Source organism: Hesperophylax consimilis, chromosome 23 (genome assembly GCF_061612785.1).
Source record: "Hesperophylax consimilis isolate HC1 chromosome 23, BYU_Hcon_1.0, whole genome shotgun sequence".
NCBI classification, from domain to species: Eukaryota; Metazoa; Arthropoda; class Insecta; order Trichoptera; family Limnephilidae; genus Hesperophylax; species Hesperophylax consimilis.
Genome location: NC_142858.1, coordinates 17,303,929 through 17,322,977, shown reverse-complemented (window position 1 = coordinate 17,322,977; position 19,049 = coordinate 17,303,929). Strand labels below are relative to the sequence as shown.

Below are 19,049 nucleotides of genomic sequence, written 5' to 3'. Positions count from 1 at the left end.
TGAGTTGACGTGTTGTTCTTGTATTGTTTTGTATTTATTTTGCTTATATAATGCACTTGCATAATGTTGATTGACTTGATGATCATTTGTGGAAAAGCGTGTGGAAGGGTTTAGTTTTTTCTATGGGGAAGATTCAACGCGGACATAAAGTCGGAAATTAAATAAAAAAAAGTATAATACTAATAAGTATTATAATATTAGCAACGCATTATAAATAAATTATTTTAAATGCAATCTGAGTCGAATGACGCCACTTGTATTGCAGTAAATTAAAATTTCCTACAGAAAATGCTAATCTAGCTCAGGTGCGGATCTAACGGTCAGCTCTTACAGCCGCACGAAATCATCTGCAAGAGGTCTTGTGGAGCTGCGTCTCTAGCCATCATCTTGCGTTTGAGGATGGTTTGAGGCCTCGTGAGATGCTCGTGAGGTGGATATCCATCTCCAGGAGAGATGGTTCATTTCGGCTCCCAACCACTTCTGCACATGTAACACGATTGTGCATGCATACTTGAAGAGAAAATTATGAAAGAGAATTTGTATGTTAGTAAATAAATTGTACATGAGGACGATTAGAGCTGCGTCCTGTGTAGGAGGTAACTAGCAAATGGGTGATACCGCAGCTCATTAAGGTTTGCAACCATACAGAGCAACTATTATCAGCTCCCCTGATGCTGAAGTCTATCTCTTCAGGTGTATGTATAGGTGGTGTTGAGATATTTTATCTTCCCTTGAGTCACACCCACCGAAGGCACTGATGAAAAAGAAAGTCTCAATTTTTTTAGTGCACTTTGAGGAGAAGATGACGGAATAGATCACATCTATGGCTTTCTTTAATTCTTCCACATTTCTCGAAAAAAATCACGGTGGTGTGAGATCTCAATGAGCCTTATCAACAAGTCGATTTCCTCACCAGCCACTGAGGCTACATCATAAGAAGTGGCTAGAGTGTCGGCTGTAGTGATGATGAGCCTGACAGCATCTTCCTCTGCCTGCAGTTCTCGAATATTATGGTTTTCCATTTTCGTTTTCAGCAGGTCTCTGCAAAGCTTTTCATGCCTTTTTGTGCAGCATCTGTTGGGTATCTATCGAAGACTACCGCCACTTTGAGCTACAATGAGCATTGATATAATGGGTGTACAGTACATGTAATCTAACGAACCAAATGATGGCCTTCGAGGCCACACAACTTGTGATGACCTCCATCCACCACTGAAAATGTCGTTATACCTTGCTTCTCATTTAAGTTCGCAGGTTGGAATTCTGAACATAATGAGGATTTCGTGCCCTTTCTCATTCCCTCATTTGTGAATATTGGGATTGGTCACAGCTCATATGTGAATAAATCTCTCAATTATTTATCCGGCTGTTTTAGGACACATAACCTGTGAAAGAGTGTTGGAGGATTGACAGTGACATCTATATTTTTTTTATTTAACAATTTTTTTTATATAAGATAATGTGTCCTTACTGGGGTACCCCGTTCTAAGGACACATTGTACATGGTTGTGTGTTTGAAATAGTATAAGTACATATGTTAAAATACTATATCGTCAACAACAATAATTCCTACAGTTGAAGAAGGGACTGTTTGTATTTCACTTCCTGGAAGTTTTTACCGATTGCTGTTAGCATTGATTCCCTTCCAATCTGTAGAGCCATATGACTATTGGCAGTAGCTTCTTCAACCTGTCTACTGCTGATGAACATAGTAAAATCCGTTGTGGAAAACGGATGTTCGACGAATGGCCTTACGTTGGGGGGGAGTGAGTGGTGGGGAGATATATAGGAAGGGGGTGGTAGGGAGAGATAGCGATCGGTCACTTAACCTGCAGCTGTCTAAAATAATAAAGATGCCAGATTGATTGATGCAACATTTTCAAATTCCCGTAGATCAATAAAATATTGCAAACAATTTTAGTTCTTAGAAATTGATAAATTGGTAACTATAGGGTCTATAGAAACGACTTTTACGAGCTCAAATTATAGAAAAATTAGTCTGATTTGAAAATATTACATTTTATTACAGTCGGAAACTAGTCCTTCAGGGTTAAAATCGCCAAACACTGCAGAAAGATAGAAAATTTTGAGTTTTTTTTTCTCAATGCTGCGTTCGGCGCTCGAGGTTGGAAACTTGGATTATTCATTGAGCTAACATCATAAACAACTCTGCGAAAAATCAGAACTAGCAGATCTGATGCAAGGTACCCCCCCCCTTTCAGGCGACAAGGTTACTGGACTAAAAATACTTTATCACAAATTAATTTTGGTTGATGATGTGAAATATTCCTGCTTAAAATTATTCACGATGAGAGAACTTTTGATTTTCAAAATTGTAACCGATCGTGGCAACCAAGCGATAAAGGAGGTAACATAATTATTTTATTTTAAATAATAATATAACATTTTTCAAAAGTTTAGTTAAATTTTTGACGCTCAAAAATTGAAAGATTGATCTAAATTTGAATCACAAGCGATCAGAAATGTCATTTTCTGATCGTTTCTCTAATTATTTTTTGATAGGTATGTTGAGGTTATTATTTATATGGAACACGTCATTTTTTCATTCAGTTTGTCTAATCGGGATGAAAAAAGGTGTCGTGTAAAATAGCCATATAATAATACAATTTATTCCATATTTCAGAGCAACAGAATACACAAAATCAGCAAAAAACAGTACGTACAGTAGAACAAAAACATATATAAACAAAATGGTACAAACATATCATACTTGGAACATAAATTTCAAGCGTTACATATTAAAAAATATATACTAATGACAGATTAAACTTCAACCCGCCCGCAAATTTCATACATTATATTACATAATTTTTTGGTACTCGAAAAAGTATCGCAAAATCGATATCGTGTGAACGACTCTAGTAAGAACTGAATGTCGATTGTCGATGGCTTTGACATCCCTGACGTTAAAACTGACGTGTATGTTTTGTTGGCGGGGAGTTGACAGTACTTCGGATTAAACTCTCTTTTATACGCCGTATTGGAAAGAATTTTGATTCCTGAATAGAAGGTTACTGGTTTTTACATTTTTTGAGTGATAAAATTAATTATGTATTTATCCCTGAATCATATTTTCGTGTATTTAGACATGCTTGCTTACATCGACCGAATTGACAGACCCCTGTTTACAGTAATTATATTTACAGCTGGTCGACTTATTATATTTTTTTCTAATAAATTGTATATTTAAATTAAATAACTAACATATTTAACTAATATATTTCGTGACGTTAAAGTTAGCTTATTTAGAATACTTGGCATCTGCATTCTTTTAGTTTCCATCCAGTTATCATGATACTATGTTGGCATTTTTCTTTAAAGTATACATTTATGAATTAAAAAGTACCTTACAAGTTTTTATCGGCGTGAATTTATTTCAGTTTGTCATTTATTTGATATTTTCTCAAAAGTATAGTTATTTTGTTATTATATTTTCATCAGAAAACATTTTACCAACGGGATCTAGGGCAGGCGATTTGGGAAATTGGGTAATTTTGAGCATGGAACACATGCGCCGATATATTTAACTTTACAACTTGACAACTGTTAATGTAATAAACATAAGGTTAGGATAGTTTGTGTTAGGTAGCTTAAAAATGTTATTGCCAGCTTTTTACCCACATTTAGTTGCACACATCAGCCATTGTATTTCAACACATTGGTAGAAAAACTTAATTAATTAATATCCAGCAAAATTAAAATTTGTTCCTTCCTCAAAAATTGCATTCTATTGGAGTTTTTATTAAAGAAATTAAAAAACTTTTTTTATGATTGTTATTTTTTATAGCACCTTACTTATGCAAGCGTAATTACATTAAATACGAATTTTATTTGTTACCACGTTGCTTAAATTTTGTAATAATGCATTTTGACGAAGAAAAAGGTATGCGAGTGTTTGTTTAGCTGAGAAAACGATGGCCAAATCACTTGAACAAATAAAATAAAAATAGATCTTCCAAGAATATTACGCGTCTTTATTCTGGCAGGAAGAATATTATTTTAAGTAAGTATTATGTGGTTATTGGACATACAAGAGTCTGCTAGTTTATCAGCAAATTGACTGTAAATTGCACTTAACATTTTCTGCCAGAGCAGAATATAACAGCAACATCTTAAATAATTCTAATATGCATCACTGTTTTTTGTAGGTTACTGAAATAATTCCACGATGCAGAAAAACATGAAATTCCTCATTTACGCCTCGGGCATTTTCGTTTGCTACTTTTGCTTTGGCATGTTGCAAGAGAAAATCACGAGGGGACGGTACGGAGAGGGTGAGGGAGAGCAGTTCACCTGCGCGCTGGCCTTCGTGTTGGTGCAATGCATTTTCAACTATGTATTCGCTAAGGCAATGCTGGTAAGTCTATATTTAATAAGTTTTAAATCAATATTATGAACCTGGAGGAGGCCCACCACTTCCCCGCCCTGTTTTAGGTACTGATAAGGACGCTAATTTTTTTTTGATATAGCGAGTCTACATTTAAAATTTCAAAACAAGACCTCCAAAATGTCCATGCATACAATGTTATTCGCAGTATGCAAGTGCTGCGTATTAGTAACTTGTTAGTAAGATCTATTCTATTTTGTTAGTTTAAACAAATCATATGTACAAAGTATCAACAAATCAAATAATAATTCACAGCCACCTGCAACATTGGTAAAGTGTGCGCCTATTTGTGTGGTGGGGGGTGTCGTCGCCCGCTCACAGGCAGACCTAGGGAGAGAAAACAGGGCATTGGATAGGTTTCACGGGGACCAGGTTCCGCGCCCTTGAGCCAGGAAACCGGTTGTGCCTCGACGAAAAGTGTGAGTTGGGGTTGGGAAAAATCCCGAAGACCATGAGGAGAAAGCGTCGGAATACCTGGAAGCAGGGCGGAAGGTCACCAATCGACGTTCAGCCCATCCTCAGTCCAGTTCCTGTCCCCAGGGGAGGCGCAGCGAGCAGACGACGACACTAGTCCCTCATCGTGATTTGGTCATCCAAGATGTGTATACACGGACGAGGTCTTATGCCACCCCAGAGTTGGGGTAAACCGGGACAGAACAAAAAGAAAACAGTTCAGTACTGCTACCAGCAAGCACGTCACTCTGTGAAACATAGAGACAGAAAAAGAAAAGAAAGAAAATTGCAAAGAAATTTATAATAATCCGGTTTTGTACATGTCGACCTAGAAGAGAGATGGATCAATAAAGCATAGGAACAATAACTATATACATGAGAAAATTTACAACATCAAATAAAATACTACGCAAATATATACAGGAAGATTAAAACAATAACTATATACATGAAAAAGAAAGAAAAAAAAAATTACAGCCAGCGACATATAAAATGAGGTAATCTCGTCGTCCGTTAAGACCAGGAGCAACACCTGGCATTATAAAGCTATTGAGTTTAATCTAATTCTCGACTCTAAGATCAGACCATCTCTCAACCCAGATCTTTGTGTACTTCCTCAGACACTCGAAATTCACCTTATTCGAAACGAGATCCGAATTACAAACCGGTCTCGTTGGTACATTTAAACCAGCCAATAATTCATCTCTTGCATCCGTCATTATCTCACAGTGCCACAGAATGTGCTCGGCTGTTTGGTCAGAATTGCCACAAGCGCAGTTTGGATGTGGTGACAAGGAGAGTCTATGTAATCTCCCTCTGAACTCTCCGTGTCCTGAGAGTAGTTGTGTCATATGGTGATCCAAATTGATGTGAGCCCCTTCCATTCTGATCTTAACTGATGGGAAGAAGGAGAAAGTCCATCTTCCCATATTCGATCTATCCCACCGAGTTTGCCACTCCTTGAGTGATAACTCACGCATTTGTTTAAGTAGACCAGGTAGAGTCCCGGCTCCACCCGGCGTAAGAGTTACACCAAGATGGGTGGCAGGAAGTCCCCTGGTCATCTTCTTTTTAGTTAAAACCTCCCTGATCTCTAGATCGATTGGCAATATACCGGCCAAAACAGGCAAAGCGTCCGAAGCTACGGTTCTATAAGCGCCGGAGAGCGCCAACAAGGGGGTTCGCTGACCCCTCTTGAGTGCCGAGAGTATGAGTGAATTCCCCAGACGGTGCTCCCACACAGAGGCAGCATATGAGACTTGAGCCACGTATACTCCCTTGTAAAGTAGTCGCAGCGCAGGGGAACGCAAACCCCACTCGACTGTTGAGATTCTTCTCAACTTCAAGAAAAGGGCCTGGGCCTTGTTGGAGACCTCTTTAACATGTGTTAAAAAACTGGACGATCGATCTAGTGTTACACCAAGATATTTAACGGATTCAGCAAATCGAATGGTGGAGACTCCCATTTTGATGGATGGGTTTCTTGCTCTACTGAGGTAACCCTTCATTAAGAGTCCCACGGTCTTTTGGGGGGCGAAGTTCATCTTATTTCTCTCTCCCCAGCTGAGTATTACTCGTAAACCTTCTTCAGCCTTCCTTTCCACTTCCCTTCTGCTGTCCCCCGAGACCAAATACAATTTGTCATCAGCGTAGTCCACCGATGTGCATCCTTCAGGCAAGGGCAACCTGGAGGAATCATCAAAGTTAATGTTCCAATATTTAGGTGCCAAAATGGAGCCTTGTGGGCATCCCTTGTCCACCTTATGGATTATTTTTTGATCTCCAAAAGAGATTTCAATTGTCCTTTCATTTAGATAGTCACAGTTAATTTTGAAAAGATTAGCTGGACATCCTCTATTTTTAACTTTGGTGAGCAACATCGGCCACCACGCATGATCGAAGGCACCAGTGATATCTAAAAAGATTCCAATGACATACCTCTTGGGACAGACCTTCACCCACTCAAGCGCATACATGATGGCGTGCTCCGTAGATTTCCCAGGGACGAAGCCAAATTGCCGCTCAGACGCTGGAGATAGAGTTTGCTGCAGTCTATTACTAATCAAAGCCTCTAAAATTTTGCTGAAAACAGGTAACAATGTTATTGGACGAAAAGCCTTTACATCCGTCTTTGGTTTGTCGTTTCCCTTTGGGATTATCTTGAGCACGCCTCTCTTCCATTCTGTGGGGAAAATTCCTCTACGCAAGCATGTCTCCATAACCTGGAACAACTCTTCCTTGGCATGGATCCAGACATTCTTCGCTATTATTCCATTAAGCCGATCGTGCCCTGGTGCCTTCTTTGGACCTAAACCCTTAATTATAACATCAATTTCAGCTTTGGTTACAGTTAATATGCTATCCTCCTGGGCAAGGATTCTAGGTGGGAGCCGTGACAGAGCTCTTATCTGTTTATGGTGGTCGTTTTCCCCGGTGACTGAATCTAGCGGAACTAATTTACCCAGAAAAGTGTTAAGAGTGGTAGTCACATCAGTACTCTCAGAGTTCCCATTGGGATTATCCGATATAATACTAGTCAAATACCGGTCAGATCCTTTCCCCGTTTTTTCAATAGCGCTGTGGATTTCCCACGGGTTGGCGTTACCCACTTGGTTTACCCAATTATGCCATGCAGTTCGTTTTGCTGAGAGGATAGCATGCTTGAAGGCTCTCCTGGCTCCAGAGACACGACCCTTAAGAAGAGTGATCATATCTTGCGTACCACCACTCCTCTTAAGGGAGCCAAGTGCCCTGAAAGCCCTCTTATATTCACCCTTCAGCAAAGTCAACTCACTCGACCACCACGGCGTCCTAATAACAGTTTTCGGGTTTGTTCTTCCCAAAGACCGTTCAGCAGCTGACACAACGGCCGCGTTAAAGTAATTCCCCAAATTATCTGGATCATTTGCTGCTATTATGAACCAAATTAAAAACCATTACACAAACAGAGCAGAATGTTATGTTCATTCCTTTTTGATTTTTATTTGTATAAGTCCATAGTTTTACTAGCCATTTATCATTGGATCTTGCAATCTGTACATAAAGTACAGTTATCTTAATACATTTAATCCCAGTAAGGTTAATGTAGACTTATTTTAAAAGTTAATTTGAATTCATTTCATTTCAACAGTCGTCTTTTTAAGGAAGTTGTGGGAAGGAAAAAGGTTAGAGAAGTGGGTAGGAATTTGGGGGTCAGTATGACCAGGAGTGACGGATGTACGAATATCTTACCTCTGCGTTAGGTCCGAGCTATGGGTCGAGAAAATTTGGCTGGTGAGGTTAAAGGATCTCCCTCTACCGGCCTTTCTTAACCTCTCTTAACTCGGGCACCCCTACTTAGTCACCAAATTGTTGACATTGTATAATAATTTTGAAATTATAATATGTATTAGTAAAATTCCAGAAAAGGAAGAAAGGATATTGATTTAAGATTATTTATGGCGGTTCTTGATTTTTGTGTTGCAGACGGTTAACCCGCAGGAAGTGGACAACACCAGGACTGTGTACTACTTCAGCTCCGCCCTCACCTATCTGCTGGCCATGGTCTGCTCTAACATGGCCCTGCAGTGGGTCAACTATCCCACGCAGGTATTTATACTGCTTAGTTTCAACGTCCCGGTGCCTGTAAACATAGCAAAAGCCAATTCTCTCACTAGAACATATCAAAAAGTATCTTCCATTCTGTTATACTCGTATATAAATTATTTGTAGATGGAACATTCCATTATTACATTGTTTGAGTTTTAGGTAAAGAGCCATGGTACGCCAGTTTCGTTCAGCCTTGCGGTGCCCATCACCCAAAAAGGAATAGTGATTGCAACATGGCTCATACCCCAAAAGTCAAACAACATATAAACTTTAAAAAATATTTGTAAACCATACTTACATACATTATAGATTTGCAATAAAAAAAAAAAAACTGATTAACTCGATATTAAAATATGTTCCAGGTTGTGGGTAAATCAGCCAAGCCGATTCCAGTAATGCTCCTAGGAGTGTTGATCGGGCGCAAGAACTACCCGCTGCGGAGGTACCTGTTTGTGTTCCTGATTGTGGCCGGGGTGATCGCCTTCATGTTCAAGGAACAGACCAAGCCAGGCTCTGACAGCGGCAGCACCGGCATCGGGGAACTCTTGCTGATTCTGTCTCTGACCATGGACGGTCTCACCGGCGCTGTACAGGTCTCTCTTTCAACTCTTAACTAATGCGACCTTTCTATTTCATTATCTTTTATGGCACCTATCAAAAAAATGCGTAACACCAAAAAAGTACCAAAATCAAAGGAAAAATCAATTAACACATAATATCATATGACATTACCAGCATTACGAATCTAACATTGACAGTATCATCTTGTGTATCTTGAAGTCAGGTTGCGCTTTAAATATTTAAAAAAAGTTAATTAGTCCTTTTGAGAATGTAATTTCACACATATTTGAGAACTTTGGTAGTTTTCTTTCAGAACTGGAAAAAATCGAATTTGGTATTTTTCGCACTATGCCACAGAAATATTTATGTTCATAACTCTGTTAGAATTTTATCCTCTGATTACCGAGATCCTGAGATCCCTGTATGCTATCAAATTCCAATACTTGTTTTTTTTGCAGTTTTTCTCAGCTATTTTGATCCTTTTTCTGTGACTGATCCTTAATTCGTTTTATGTTAAAGTGCATTCTACTGACATCCAAAATAAAATATCAGCGATCAACCTTGATTGTTAAAGTTTTTGTAGATTATGTGCAGTGCATATCTTACATGATAAATCACTTAATCATTTATTAACCTAAACCTGAATATTACTGCGTAATACAGAAAACTGTGATAAACTTTGATAAATTATTCAGACTTATTGATGCAGGAGTGGATTCTCAATATGTAATAATTAATTATCTAGATTTTAAATTACTCACTTCTCAATTAAACTAATAATCTATTACTAGCTACACATAACGTAGATATCTACTAAAAATGTGGTGTTTTGTCTGTTTTCCAAACACACTTGCCCTTGTGACCAGGTGTGGCTTATCCTATCGTTCACTCGTCGAACATCGAACCGACAACAAAATTAAAAAACATTTTTCAAATGTAATCCTTAATTTTACAAATAAAATCGTAATCCTCCGTAGTATTTTTCTTTATTAAATTAGACACAATCTTTAAAAATATTAAAAATAAAATTAATTACCTTTCAAAATATATCAATTTCGTAAACACAGCTTCCTGAGCAAAAGCTGTACCGGCTGAACCAAGATAGGATCAGATCCGGGTGATGGAGTGAAACATGTGGCTGGATTGTGACATTTTGTATGAAACTCAGCAAACGTAGCTGAACTGTTATAATGAAAAAATGTACTGAAAAATGGCGGCAACCATACAATGTCATCGGATAATACAAACAACGTCGGAATCATTCGAACCATTAATTTTAACATTTCGAACCCCAACGAGCTTGAGTGAAGTATTTCTTGCGTAGTGTTTGAATAATATTTCGCTATAATATATAATTAGGTGCGTATTATATTTAGGCAGCCTATTTTGTCATTGTAATCATTAGCTATGTTTTTTCAGTTGTAGTGATCTTTTGGGTGCGTTTCTCATTTGCAAACTTCAGACAAGTGCGTGCCACGAAGTAAAAAGTTTATTGTATGTTATAATATAAAATTATTCTGTTATGGATATTTTGATATTATGTAATTGAATATGCTTGACCTTTTTAAAAATGAGTTATTGGTAACAGAATACATAACGTTTTTGATTTGGTACTCAGTGAACCACCAAACTTTAATGCAGCGGCCGCGCCTACATGTGATTTACTTGGTCTTTATAATTCCCGTTAAAGTAACTTTGTATATTTGTATTAGGTATTAGAAAACTTAAAATGTACCTACATAATTTACTTTAATAACACGGTGTACATCTGATTCTTTATGTAAATTACAATTATGTTGTGAACTAAAAGCAGGTTTTAGGATATCAAATTAGGTTTGTGTAGAGTTCACAATCTTTCATCAATAATTATTATATTTATTAGAAGCGATTGATTGATTGATTTTTAAATGTGTAAATGGAGTACTTGCCCGTGCGTGGGCAGTGAAAGTGGGATGAAATTAAGCGACTTTTGAATTGTTACCAACTTCTCCAAAGTTTGAATTTTTAATGATTTGCAATTGTTAAAAATATTTTCCACTATCAAATTTTTTTTTTAAATTTTCAATACATACTGTAATTGCTTGTCAACAAAATAACCAATCACATGAGAGGTTTTGCTTTGCTTAAATTTTGGCATAAGTTAGTTAATTAATACATATTTGAAATTAATGCACGCTGTAACCTTTTAAAAGCAACATATGTTTCCGATTTTCCTTTAATCAATAAAACTTAACCCACTATCAAAGCCATTTTCTGTCTTAAATTTTGCAACAATTACGATTCCGGTGAATATTTTCTAGGTTTATTTAGGACGGGTTGTTTCGGAGAATCTGAACAATTCATCGAATTTCAACGTTCATTTTCAAGTTCTGTGAAAGACTTTTTCAAGTTATGTTTTTATTTCAGTTTTGTCAAGCAACTAGCCTACAATGACATAAAAACAGAACTTGAATAAGTCTTTCACAGAACTTGAAAATGAACGTTGAAATTTGATGAATTGTTCAAATTCTCCGAAACAACCGGTCCTTAATAAATATCTGGTAGATTGATTAATTATTAATACATATTTGAAATGAATGCACGCTGTTTTCATTTCCGATTTTTACAGTTAAATTAATGTATGTATTTGCAGAAAAAATATTTATTCTAAAACTTCTGCCAATACAATTTAAAAAAAAATCTTTATTTCAATTATGAACTTTCTCCTGATATTAAACAATATAAGTACATATAATAATATAATTATGTTTTTTTATTACAAGATATGTTGAGGGAGGGTGGGTGGGGTGGGCGGGAATGTAGGTTTAGGATAAAGAGACGGAGGACGGGAGTAGATGGGAAAGTAGATTGTGTGGTTTAGTTATGGCGTGATTGTGTGATGAATTTTCGTCTTATGTCCCGTAGAGTCGATTTAAAGATGTCAATGTCATGATAATTTAAGTAAAATGAATGTGTAGATCGGTAGATAAAGGAATTCTGTTTAGAGTAGGTCTTGCAAAGAGGGAGATTAAAGGTAAGCGATTGTCTGCTGTTGCGATTAAACATTGAATGTTCAGCGTTGCAGAAGATCAGGACTAACAACTAAGTTATTTGCGATTTTAAATAACATTACTGCTATATTTCTTCAGCAAGTTAGCTGTATGTTGACGAACTTACTTTTTCTGTATTAATACTTTTCTTTAATTGGAATTGTGCGATATGCCTTAGTGATTTCAGATTTTGATGTACAATTATTTGATTGCTTGCAGGACCGTATGCGAGCTGAATCATCTCCTTCGGCCCAACAAATGATGATCAGCACCAACTATTGGTAATATTAAACATAATGTTCCCTTAATCAATAAAACTTAACCCACTATCAAAGCCATTTTCTGTCAAATTTTGCAACAATTACGATTCCGGTAAATATTTTCAAGGTTTATTTAATAAATATCTGGTAGATTGATTACTTATTTCCTCATTTGATAAGTTTAACATGGAAATATTCAAGTCAAAATCACTGATTTTCATGTTGTCAAAGAGGATGAAACCGTCTTTGAAAAACCTCTATACCCACTGGAAGACCACAATACAATTTAATGCTTTTTGTTTTGTAAAACCATTCGAACACCAACTCTTAAGTGTTGTGTCATATAACTTAATTAATGATACAGTTTAGAGCTAGTTTTACAAGTTTCATTTGGGAAAAAAAAGGATTTAAAATGACCTTAAATGGCATCACTTGTTGTTTTTTTTTATTTATTCTTTATTTTGGCTTTCACCCACTAGGGGTGATCTTGGCCATACACAATGCCATTCACTTGTTGTTAAAGTACGTAATGCTGAATATATTATACACTCTTGGTAGCTATTATTCTGTAACCTATAAATTGGATACACTTATCTTTGTTCTTAGGTCAATATTGATACTCGGAACAGCTGTTGTGCTGAGTGGGGAGATTGCGACCTTCACCACCTTTGTGACGCACCACCCCGTCATCATCTGGCACCTCACGACCCTGGCAGTGGCCGGCGCTCTCGGTCAGCTCTTCATCTTCCTGGCTGTAAGTGCACTCTTTCATCACTATCACCCTCACACACAGGTGTCGATTGTTTGTGATGATTTACATGAATATGTTATTATTTAAACAGCCTGACTGAAGAGTATTTTTTACAGGTCTCTCAGTTTGGTCCCCTGGCCTGCTCCGTTGTCACGACGACGAGGAAGTTCTTCACTGTTCTGGCCTCCGTCATCATCTTCGGTAACGTTTTGCTGCCTCGCCAATGGCTTGGTGCCATCCTCGTCTTCACAGGCAAGTTACCTTTGTCTTCATTTACCTATCTACCTACCCGCTAAGTCAGTTGCGGGCAGTTGTCCATTTTCTCACTTCTCAAGCTTTCTCCAGTCTCACTTGTCAGTTGCTGCGCTTTGCAGGTACGAATGTAGATAAAAAACTCTTTTAATGTTTTGTTTATTTTTTTGCTTTCAGGACTGTTCCTCGATATGTTCTATGGCAAAGTAAAGGGTTCGACGAAAACATAAATATCGAAGTTCCTTAGCACAATTTATTTATAAATATGATGACCGTCCCAGTTGTTTAATACAAAGATCCGGAGCTCCGACAATATATTGTTCTTGCGAGAGATGCTCTTCTTAAAATGCCAAAAAATGACAAGTTAATTATTAGTTGTTTGAATCCAGGATTCAGTATATTTCGTGGTCTAATTGATTCCGTTTCTGTATATCTTATGAACATTGAATATTAAACAATATATTATCATGAGTGCATATAATATGGCTGCCAGTGTAATGTCAGTGAAAATATATTTTTTCTATTTGTATATAAGTAGTGATCATATTGTAATATGCCTGTGACAGACCACGCTATAAGCGCGCTATATTCTCGTAGCTAGGCCTATTTCAGCATATCGCGTGCCATATATTAATATTGGTAGTGAATGGTGAGCGATATGCTGAAATAGGCTAAGCCATGATGTGTATAGCCTAATGTGTCGCCTACTTTATGAAGTAAACTTGGCAATCCCAATTTTTTTTAACCTTTAAAGTGCATAATAAGAATACAATACAGGTATTTTTTGTCTGAAGTTAGTATTCTCATTTTTGTTTTGTTACTGTTTTATGTATTAGAAATGATATTTATTAATGAATAACGATTGGAAAGTTGAGATTACCGAACAGGTATAATATAATTTTTCATAATACAAAATTTATAGATAGGTATTTAAAAATTTGTACAAATAATATTTACTGCTTGCACAAGGTTGCACAATATTTTTTTGACATTCTGTTAATGTTCTAAAAGATCGCATTGAATCTTTTTAAATATTTTGTTATTTATATTAACATGTTTATATATTTTACTGATAATTTAGAACAGAAGATTTAATATTGTTTAAAAACAGTTACTATTACATAATATATGTCCTTATTAAATAAAAATCAACACTAATAAAAAAATAATACACTAATATTATCACTACATATTCTCTGAATGACTGTAAGAAGGTAATAATAACAATGATCAGGGTAGGAACATTCGCCCTAATATCTGCTATTCAATGGGGCGTCGGCTGCAATCAACTACACTTTCCTGCATTAATTAGTTTATAAGTGGTAATAAAAAGTAAAACGTTGTATTTTGTTCCATAAAATACTTTGTAATTATCCAATCATAGAGTCAGAGTAGGCTGACATATTTTTAAGTAAAATTTACAAACATTTATTGGAAACATTATTTTGAAGATTTAAAAAAGGTTTGCTGCATTTGAAGTGTTTTCATTTCAGCATACATATTATACTTGAGCCATCGATAAATAATAAGAATAGATTAACTAATCTTAAAATAACACAACCTAAGAGTATAACTCGTTGAATTCGATGCCTAGATATAAATACAAGTTCTCTACAGTATAAAACAGAGTTATAGCTCAATTCCATGTTATAATTTATTAATTTTATCGGCCAATAGCTGGCTTTAAAGGCATTGCGTTACAAGGTATAGAGAAGAAGTTAAACAACCCAACTTGATGTAAACTTGGTGTTCAAGCTTCTAAAAAGTAAATCAGCGAAGATCGCTTGTTTTTTTTTTTTTTTTTTTTTTTTTTTTTTCGCTTATTTTGTCGCAATAGTTTCTTTTTGATGAATATTTTTGGTTTTGGTGTTATTTTTAAGGTTCAATTTATGTCCAGATAAAATTTTGTTGATGACTTAAGCGTCTATTATTGCACTTAGATGCACTTAGAGGTTGTTTCTGGTGGTCAAAGTTGCATTTACGTGTAAGTATGAAATTATTCAAATAAACCAGCAATATTCCTTAAAATACGTAAAAGAAGTGGGGATTTGTATGTTTGGTAAAAAACCAAATTTAGGAGTAATGGATATAAACCAATTAAAAATGTTCTTGAGCATTCCTATTTCCATCATATTTGTGGCCTTATTTTTCAGTAAAAATGAAGGAACCTCTCTGACTAAAGATAAAACCATGTTTAGTCTATGTTTTTGACTACCATAATACGGGCATGAGGTGGTTGTAGACAAAAAAAATAATTGTAATAATTTAAATTTTTATGAATAAAAATAAATAAACACCAAAAAAAGGAAAAAAAGTGCTCTATTGGAATTATTTTTACATGATTAAAAATGAGCAATACATTTTTATTTGAGGAAGCTAGTATTGCTAGTACTGTAGAATTTCAATTTAAAAACTAATTTAGCAATGTAGAAAGTAGAACCCTTCACAACAATAAGTTTTTTTTAATACAAAATGTTAGAAAATTTATTCATCAAATGTGTGGGGCAACTTTGAACACTTAAAAATATCTTTCAAAATGTTTCATTCTTATTTGCCTGTTACTAAAACGACTCGGAAACCAAAAACAGGATCGTTACAAATATAAGATTTCTACAAAGGTTTAGAGACAAAAATAAGAGTGTCATATTATACCTACTGAAAAAATTTCCCTAATCTCCTGGAAACACCGGGAAATCAATGAAGCCATATTTATTTCGCTGTTCATTAAAACATTTAAAATGTAAGGTTTCTGAGCAAAATATCTACTCCTGCAAATTGAACTTTTGGTACCAGCATAAACTTGATGCAGTACCGTGACAGTTTCTTTAGTAAAGTTCTAAACCCTTTTCGTAATGTACTGCAGCGCATAATGTTTCTGAAGACCACATATAGATGACTCTAGCCTGCTTCAACATCACATCTGTTCACATGCCACCATTATAAATAGTCCACATTCTACAAACATGACTGCAGAATGTTCGAATCCAATGCACAGAAATATCAGTAATCTGTGTTCAATTTTCCGATTTCTGTTTTTTCTTATAAATAATATAAGATAATCCAGATGAATATTAAGTGGAAGATTGATTGAAGACGCCAACAGCCGGTGGCTTCGAAACCTGCGTGACTGGTGCGAATGCAGTTCCCCAAAGTTCTTTGCCGTAATATTCATATAATTTAGGGAAGTTTTGTTATATTTCCTTTTACACAAAATATCATACTTTATGAATAGGTACCTACCTACTTACCTGGTACCTAACAGTATTTAATAATAATAGAGGAGTAGGTAGGTATCAACCTACATAATATGAACATAATGTTACGTATAAACACTACAAAAATTCCGAGAGCCGAGACCCGAATTATGGAAAGGAATTCAATATTTACATATTTTTGATATCGGCCTATTTCGCACGTATTGTACCAAAGCAGGTCTGAATTTCATTATCTAAGAAGATCATGAAATCACAATAAAAAATAATTAAATTAATACCTTAGTAATTTATCAACATGACTGAAGAAATATAAACTGAAACCAATTAAAAATAATACAAAATGTATTATGGACATTGGAAAATGAGTGATACCAAGAAAAACAGAAATATTGATATATTGAGAAACTTTGATAAAAATAAATATTTGGGACTACTGGACTCCAAACTGAGGTTTTTCCAAAACACAAAGCAAATTATTTAAAACAAATATCACTATTTGTAAAAATAAGAAGACTCCTAAACACAATCCCTACCCAACGACGAAATGAATACAACTCAACCATTGTACCAGACGAGGAAAAACAATCCAATTAGACTTTAGGAAAAAACAGAGCAATGATGGTCTTTGGCTAATAACCAGAGGAAATTCAGTTTGAGGAAAATATTAATCATAAATAAATACCTATACTTACATATAAGTACACACATTTATGCATTTTTTTACGTTAAGACTCAATTCTTTTTTTAATAAAACGAACGTACATTTAATTACTATGAACGACTCTAGACCCTCCAGTTACCTTGCATTTGTTAGTGCATATACATATTTACACTCAATTACAAATATACTGTACATAAAAACAAAAATTAAAACAATTTTAAATAATTTCTCCTTATTTATTGTTTTGGTGTTTAATTCGTAGAACTCCATTTAATTTTTTAAATAAATTTAAAATAGGTAAAAAAAAAAAAAAAATTTAAAATAAATCAAATTTAATAATGTTATAATAATTATTAAGTTCTGCGAGTATTTCTGTTATTTTTACAGTTTTTTTATGTGACAGCTGTTTCGGCTTTTGAGGCCATTATCAAACTACTTAATAATTTTTTTTTTTTTTTTTGGTTTTAGGCATTTCACCCTGAAAAGAGTGCTTTGTGTTAATAATTATTATAACATTATTAAATTTGATTTATTTTTAATTTATTTAAAAAAAAATAAAATAACAATAATAATTACTCCTCGTTATTTCCGGATCTAAAGAGAAATAAAAGTAAAAAAGTTTATAATTAAATTTACCACTATGGAAGGGCATTTTGACCTGGCCAGGCCATATAAGGGGTGTGGGCTATCAAACTAGTTTTAGAAAAAGGCAGTAATGAACGTGTCAACATGTTCTATAATAATAATAAATTTATTTCACATAAAAATCATACAATAAAACATGCGGAAACTTTGACTAGCCAACTAGGAATGGATCCTGTTTTAGGCCAGTCAAATTGACAAGTTTAGTTCATATTATAATTTAGTACTTAATATAAAACAAAACCGGTTAAGTAAATAACAGCCAGATAGTAGTAATAAAAAGACAGATCACCACAGGAGTTGTAAGGTAGAAAAAATGGGAAGGGTAGTTTATAAGTTTATAATATAGTTGGATGATTAGAAAATAATCGATAGCATTGATCAATAAAGTACAGATTAATACAGAATTGACAATTGTGTTCAGAGGTAATAAATATGTGTTATGTGTCCATACAATAGTATGGACTTTAAAAAATTATGTATCAGTGTTTTGACAATAATGTACATATATATTTTTTATAATGAGATTATCTATTGATCAACATATCTTCACTTTTTACCCTCCCTAAATCAAGGAGCCAGTCGTTGACCAATTTGCGCAAAACATTTGTACTTTTCGTTTTCCAAGCATTAGGAATTATATTAAATAATTTAGGTCCTAAGTACGAGAATTGCCGTTGCCCAAGGGACGTCGTGGTTTTTATTGGGACTATTGGATTATTCCTTGAAAGTCGGGTGTCGTGAAGGTGGACGATGGAAGGAAAGTGCTGACGTTGTTTTTGTGCAAGTAATATAATCTTTCTAATATACAGTTGTCTAACATCGAGAACTTTTATTTCCGTGAATAAAGCATCACTGGGGTACCTGAATGGTTTTTTGAGGATGACTCTTAGTAGTGATTTCTGTGCTTTAACCAGGGAGTCTAATATTGTTTTGACACATCCACCCCAACCTAGGGATGCATATTCGAGTAAAGAATTACACATGGAATAGTATATTGATTTCATATCTTTTACAGAGAGAATATTTCTGATGGTCATAAAGAGGTGGGTAAGTTTTCTGACTTTTGAGGCAGTTGAGTTAATGTGTTCTTCCCATCTCAGATATTTGTCTATGGTGATTCCTAAATATTACTATCTACGGATTCTAGGTTTTTTCAAGTACAAGTATTCGGTTCATTACAAATGTGAATAGTAATATTCAGTATTTCCTTGGGTTATCCCGCTTGA

General features: G+C 35.1%; 1 protein-coding gene across 2 annotated transcripts; it reads left to right on the top strand.

The window, feature by feature from the left end:
• Positions 1-2,916: 2,916 nt before the first annotated feature.
• meigo (Solute carrier family 35 member B1 homolog meigo) lies at positions 2,917-15,070 on the top strand. 2 transcript variants are annotated; one of them, XM_089645832.1, is made up of 8 exons: positions 2,917-3,031; positions 4,170-4,378; positions 8,327-8,449; positions 8,812-9,042; positions 12,259-12,320; positions 12,906-13,053; positions 13,167-13,302; positions 13,480-15,068. In XM_089645832.1, exons 2-8 carry the CDS (start codon positions 4,190-4,192, stop codon positions 13,530-13,532), a joined length of 942 nt encoding a protein of 313 aa, XP_089501958.1. In that variant the 5' UTR covers positions 2,917-3,031; positions 4,170-4,189; the 3' UTR covers positions 13,533-15,068. The 2 variants fall into 2 exon arrangements, with proteins under 2 accessions (XP_089501958.1, XP_089501959.1); XM_089645833.1 differs by lacking the exon at positions 2,917-3,031 and adding an exon at positions 4,033-4,083 and having other exon boundaries at positions 13,480-15,070.
• The last annotated feature ends 3,979 nt before the right edge of the window (positions 15,071-19,049 follow it).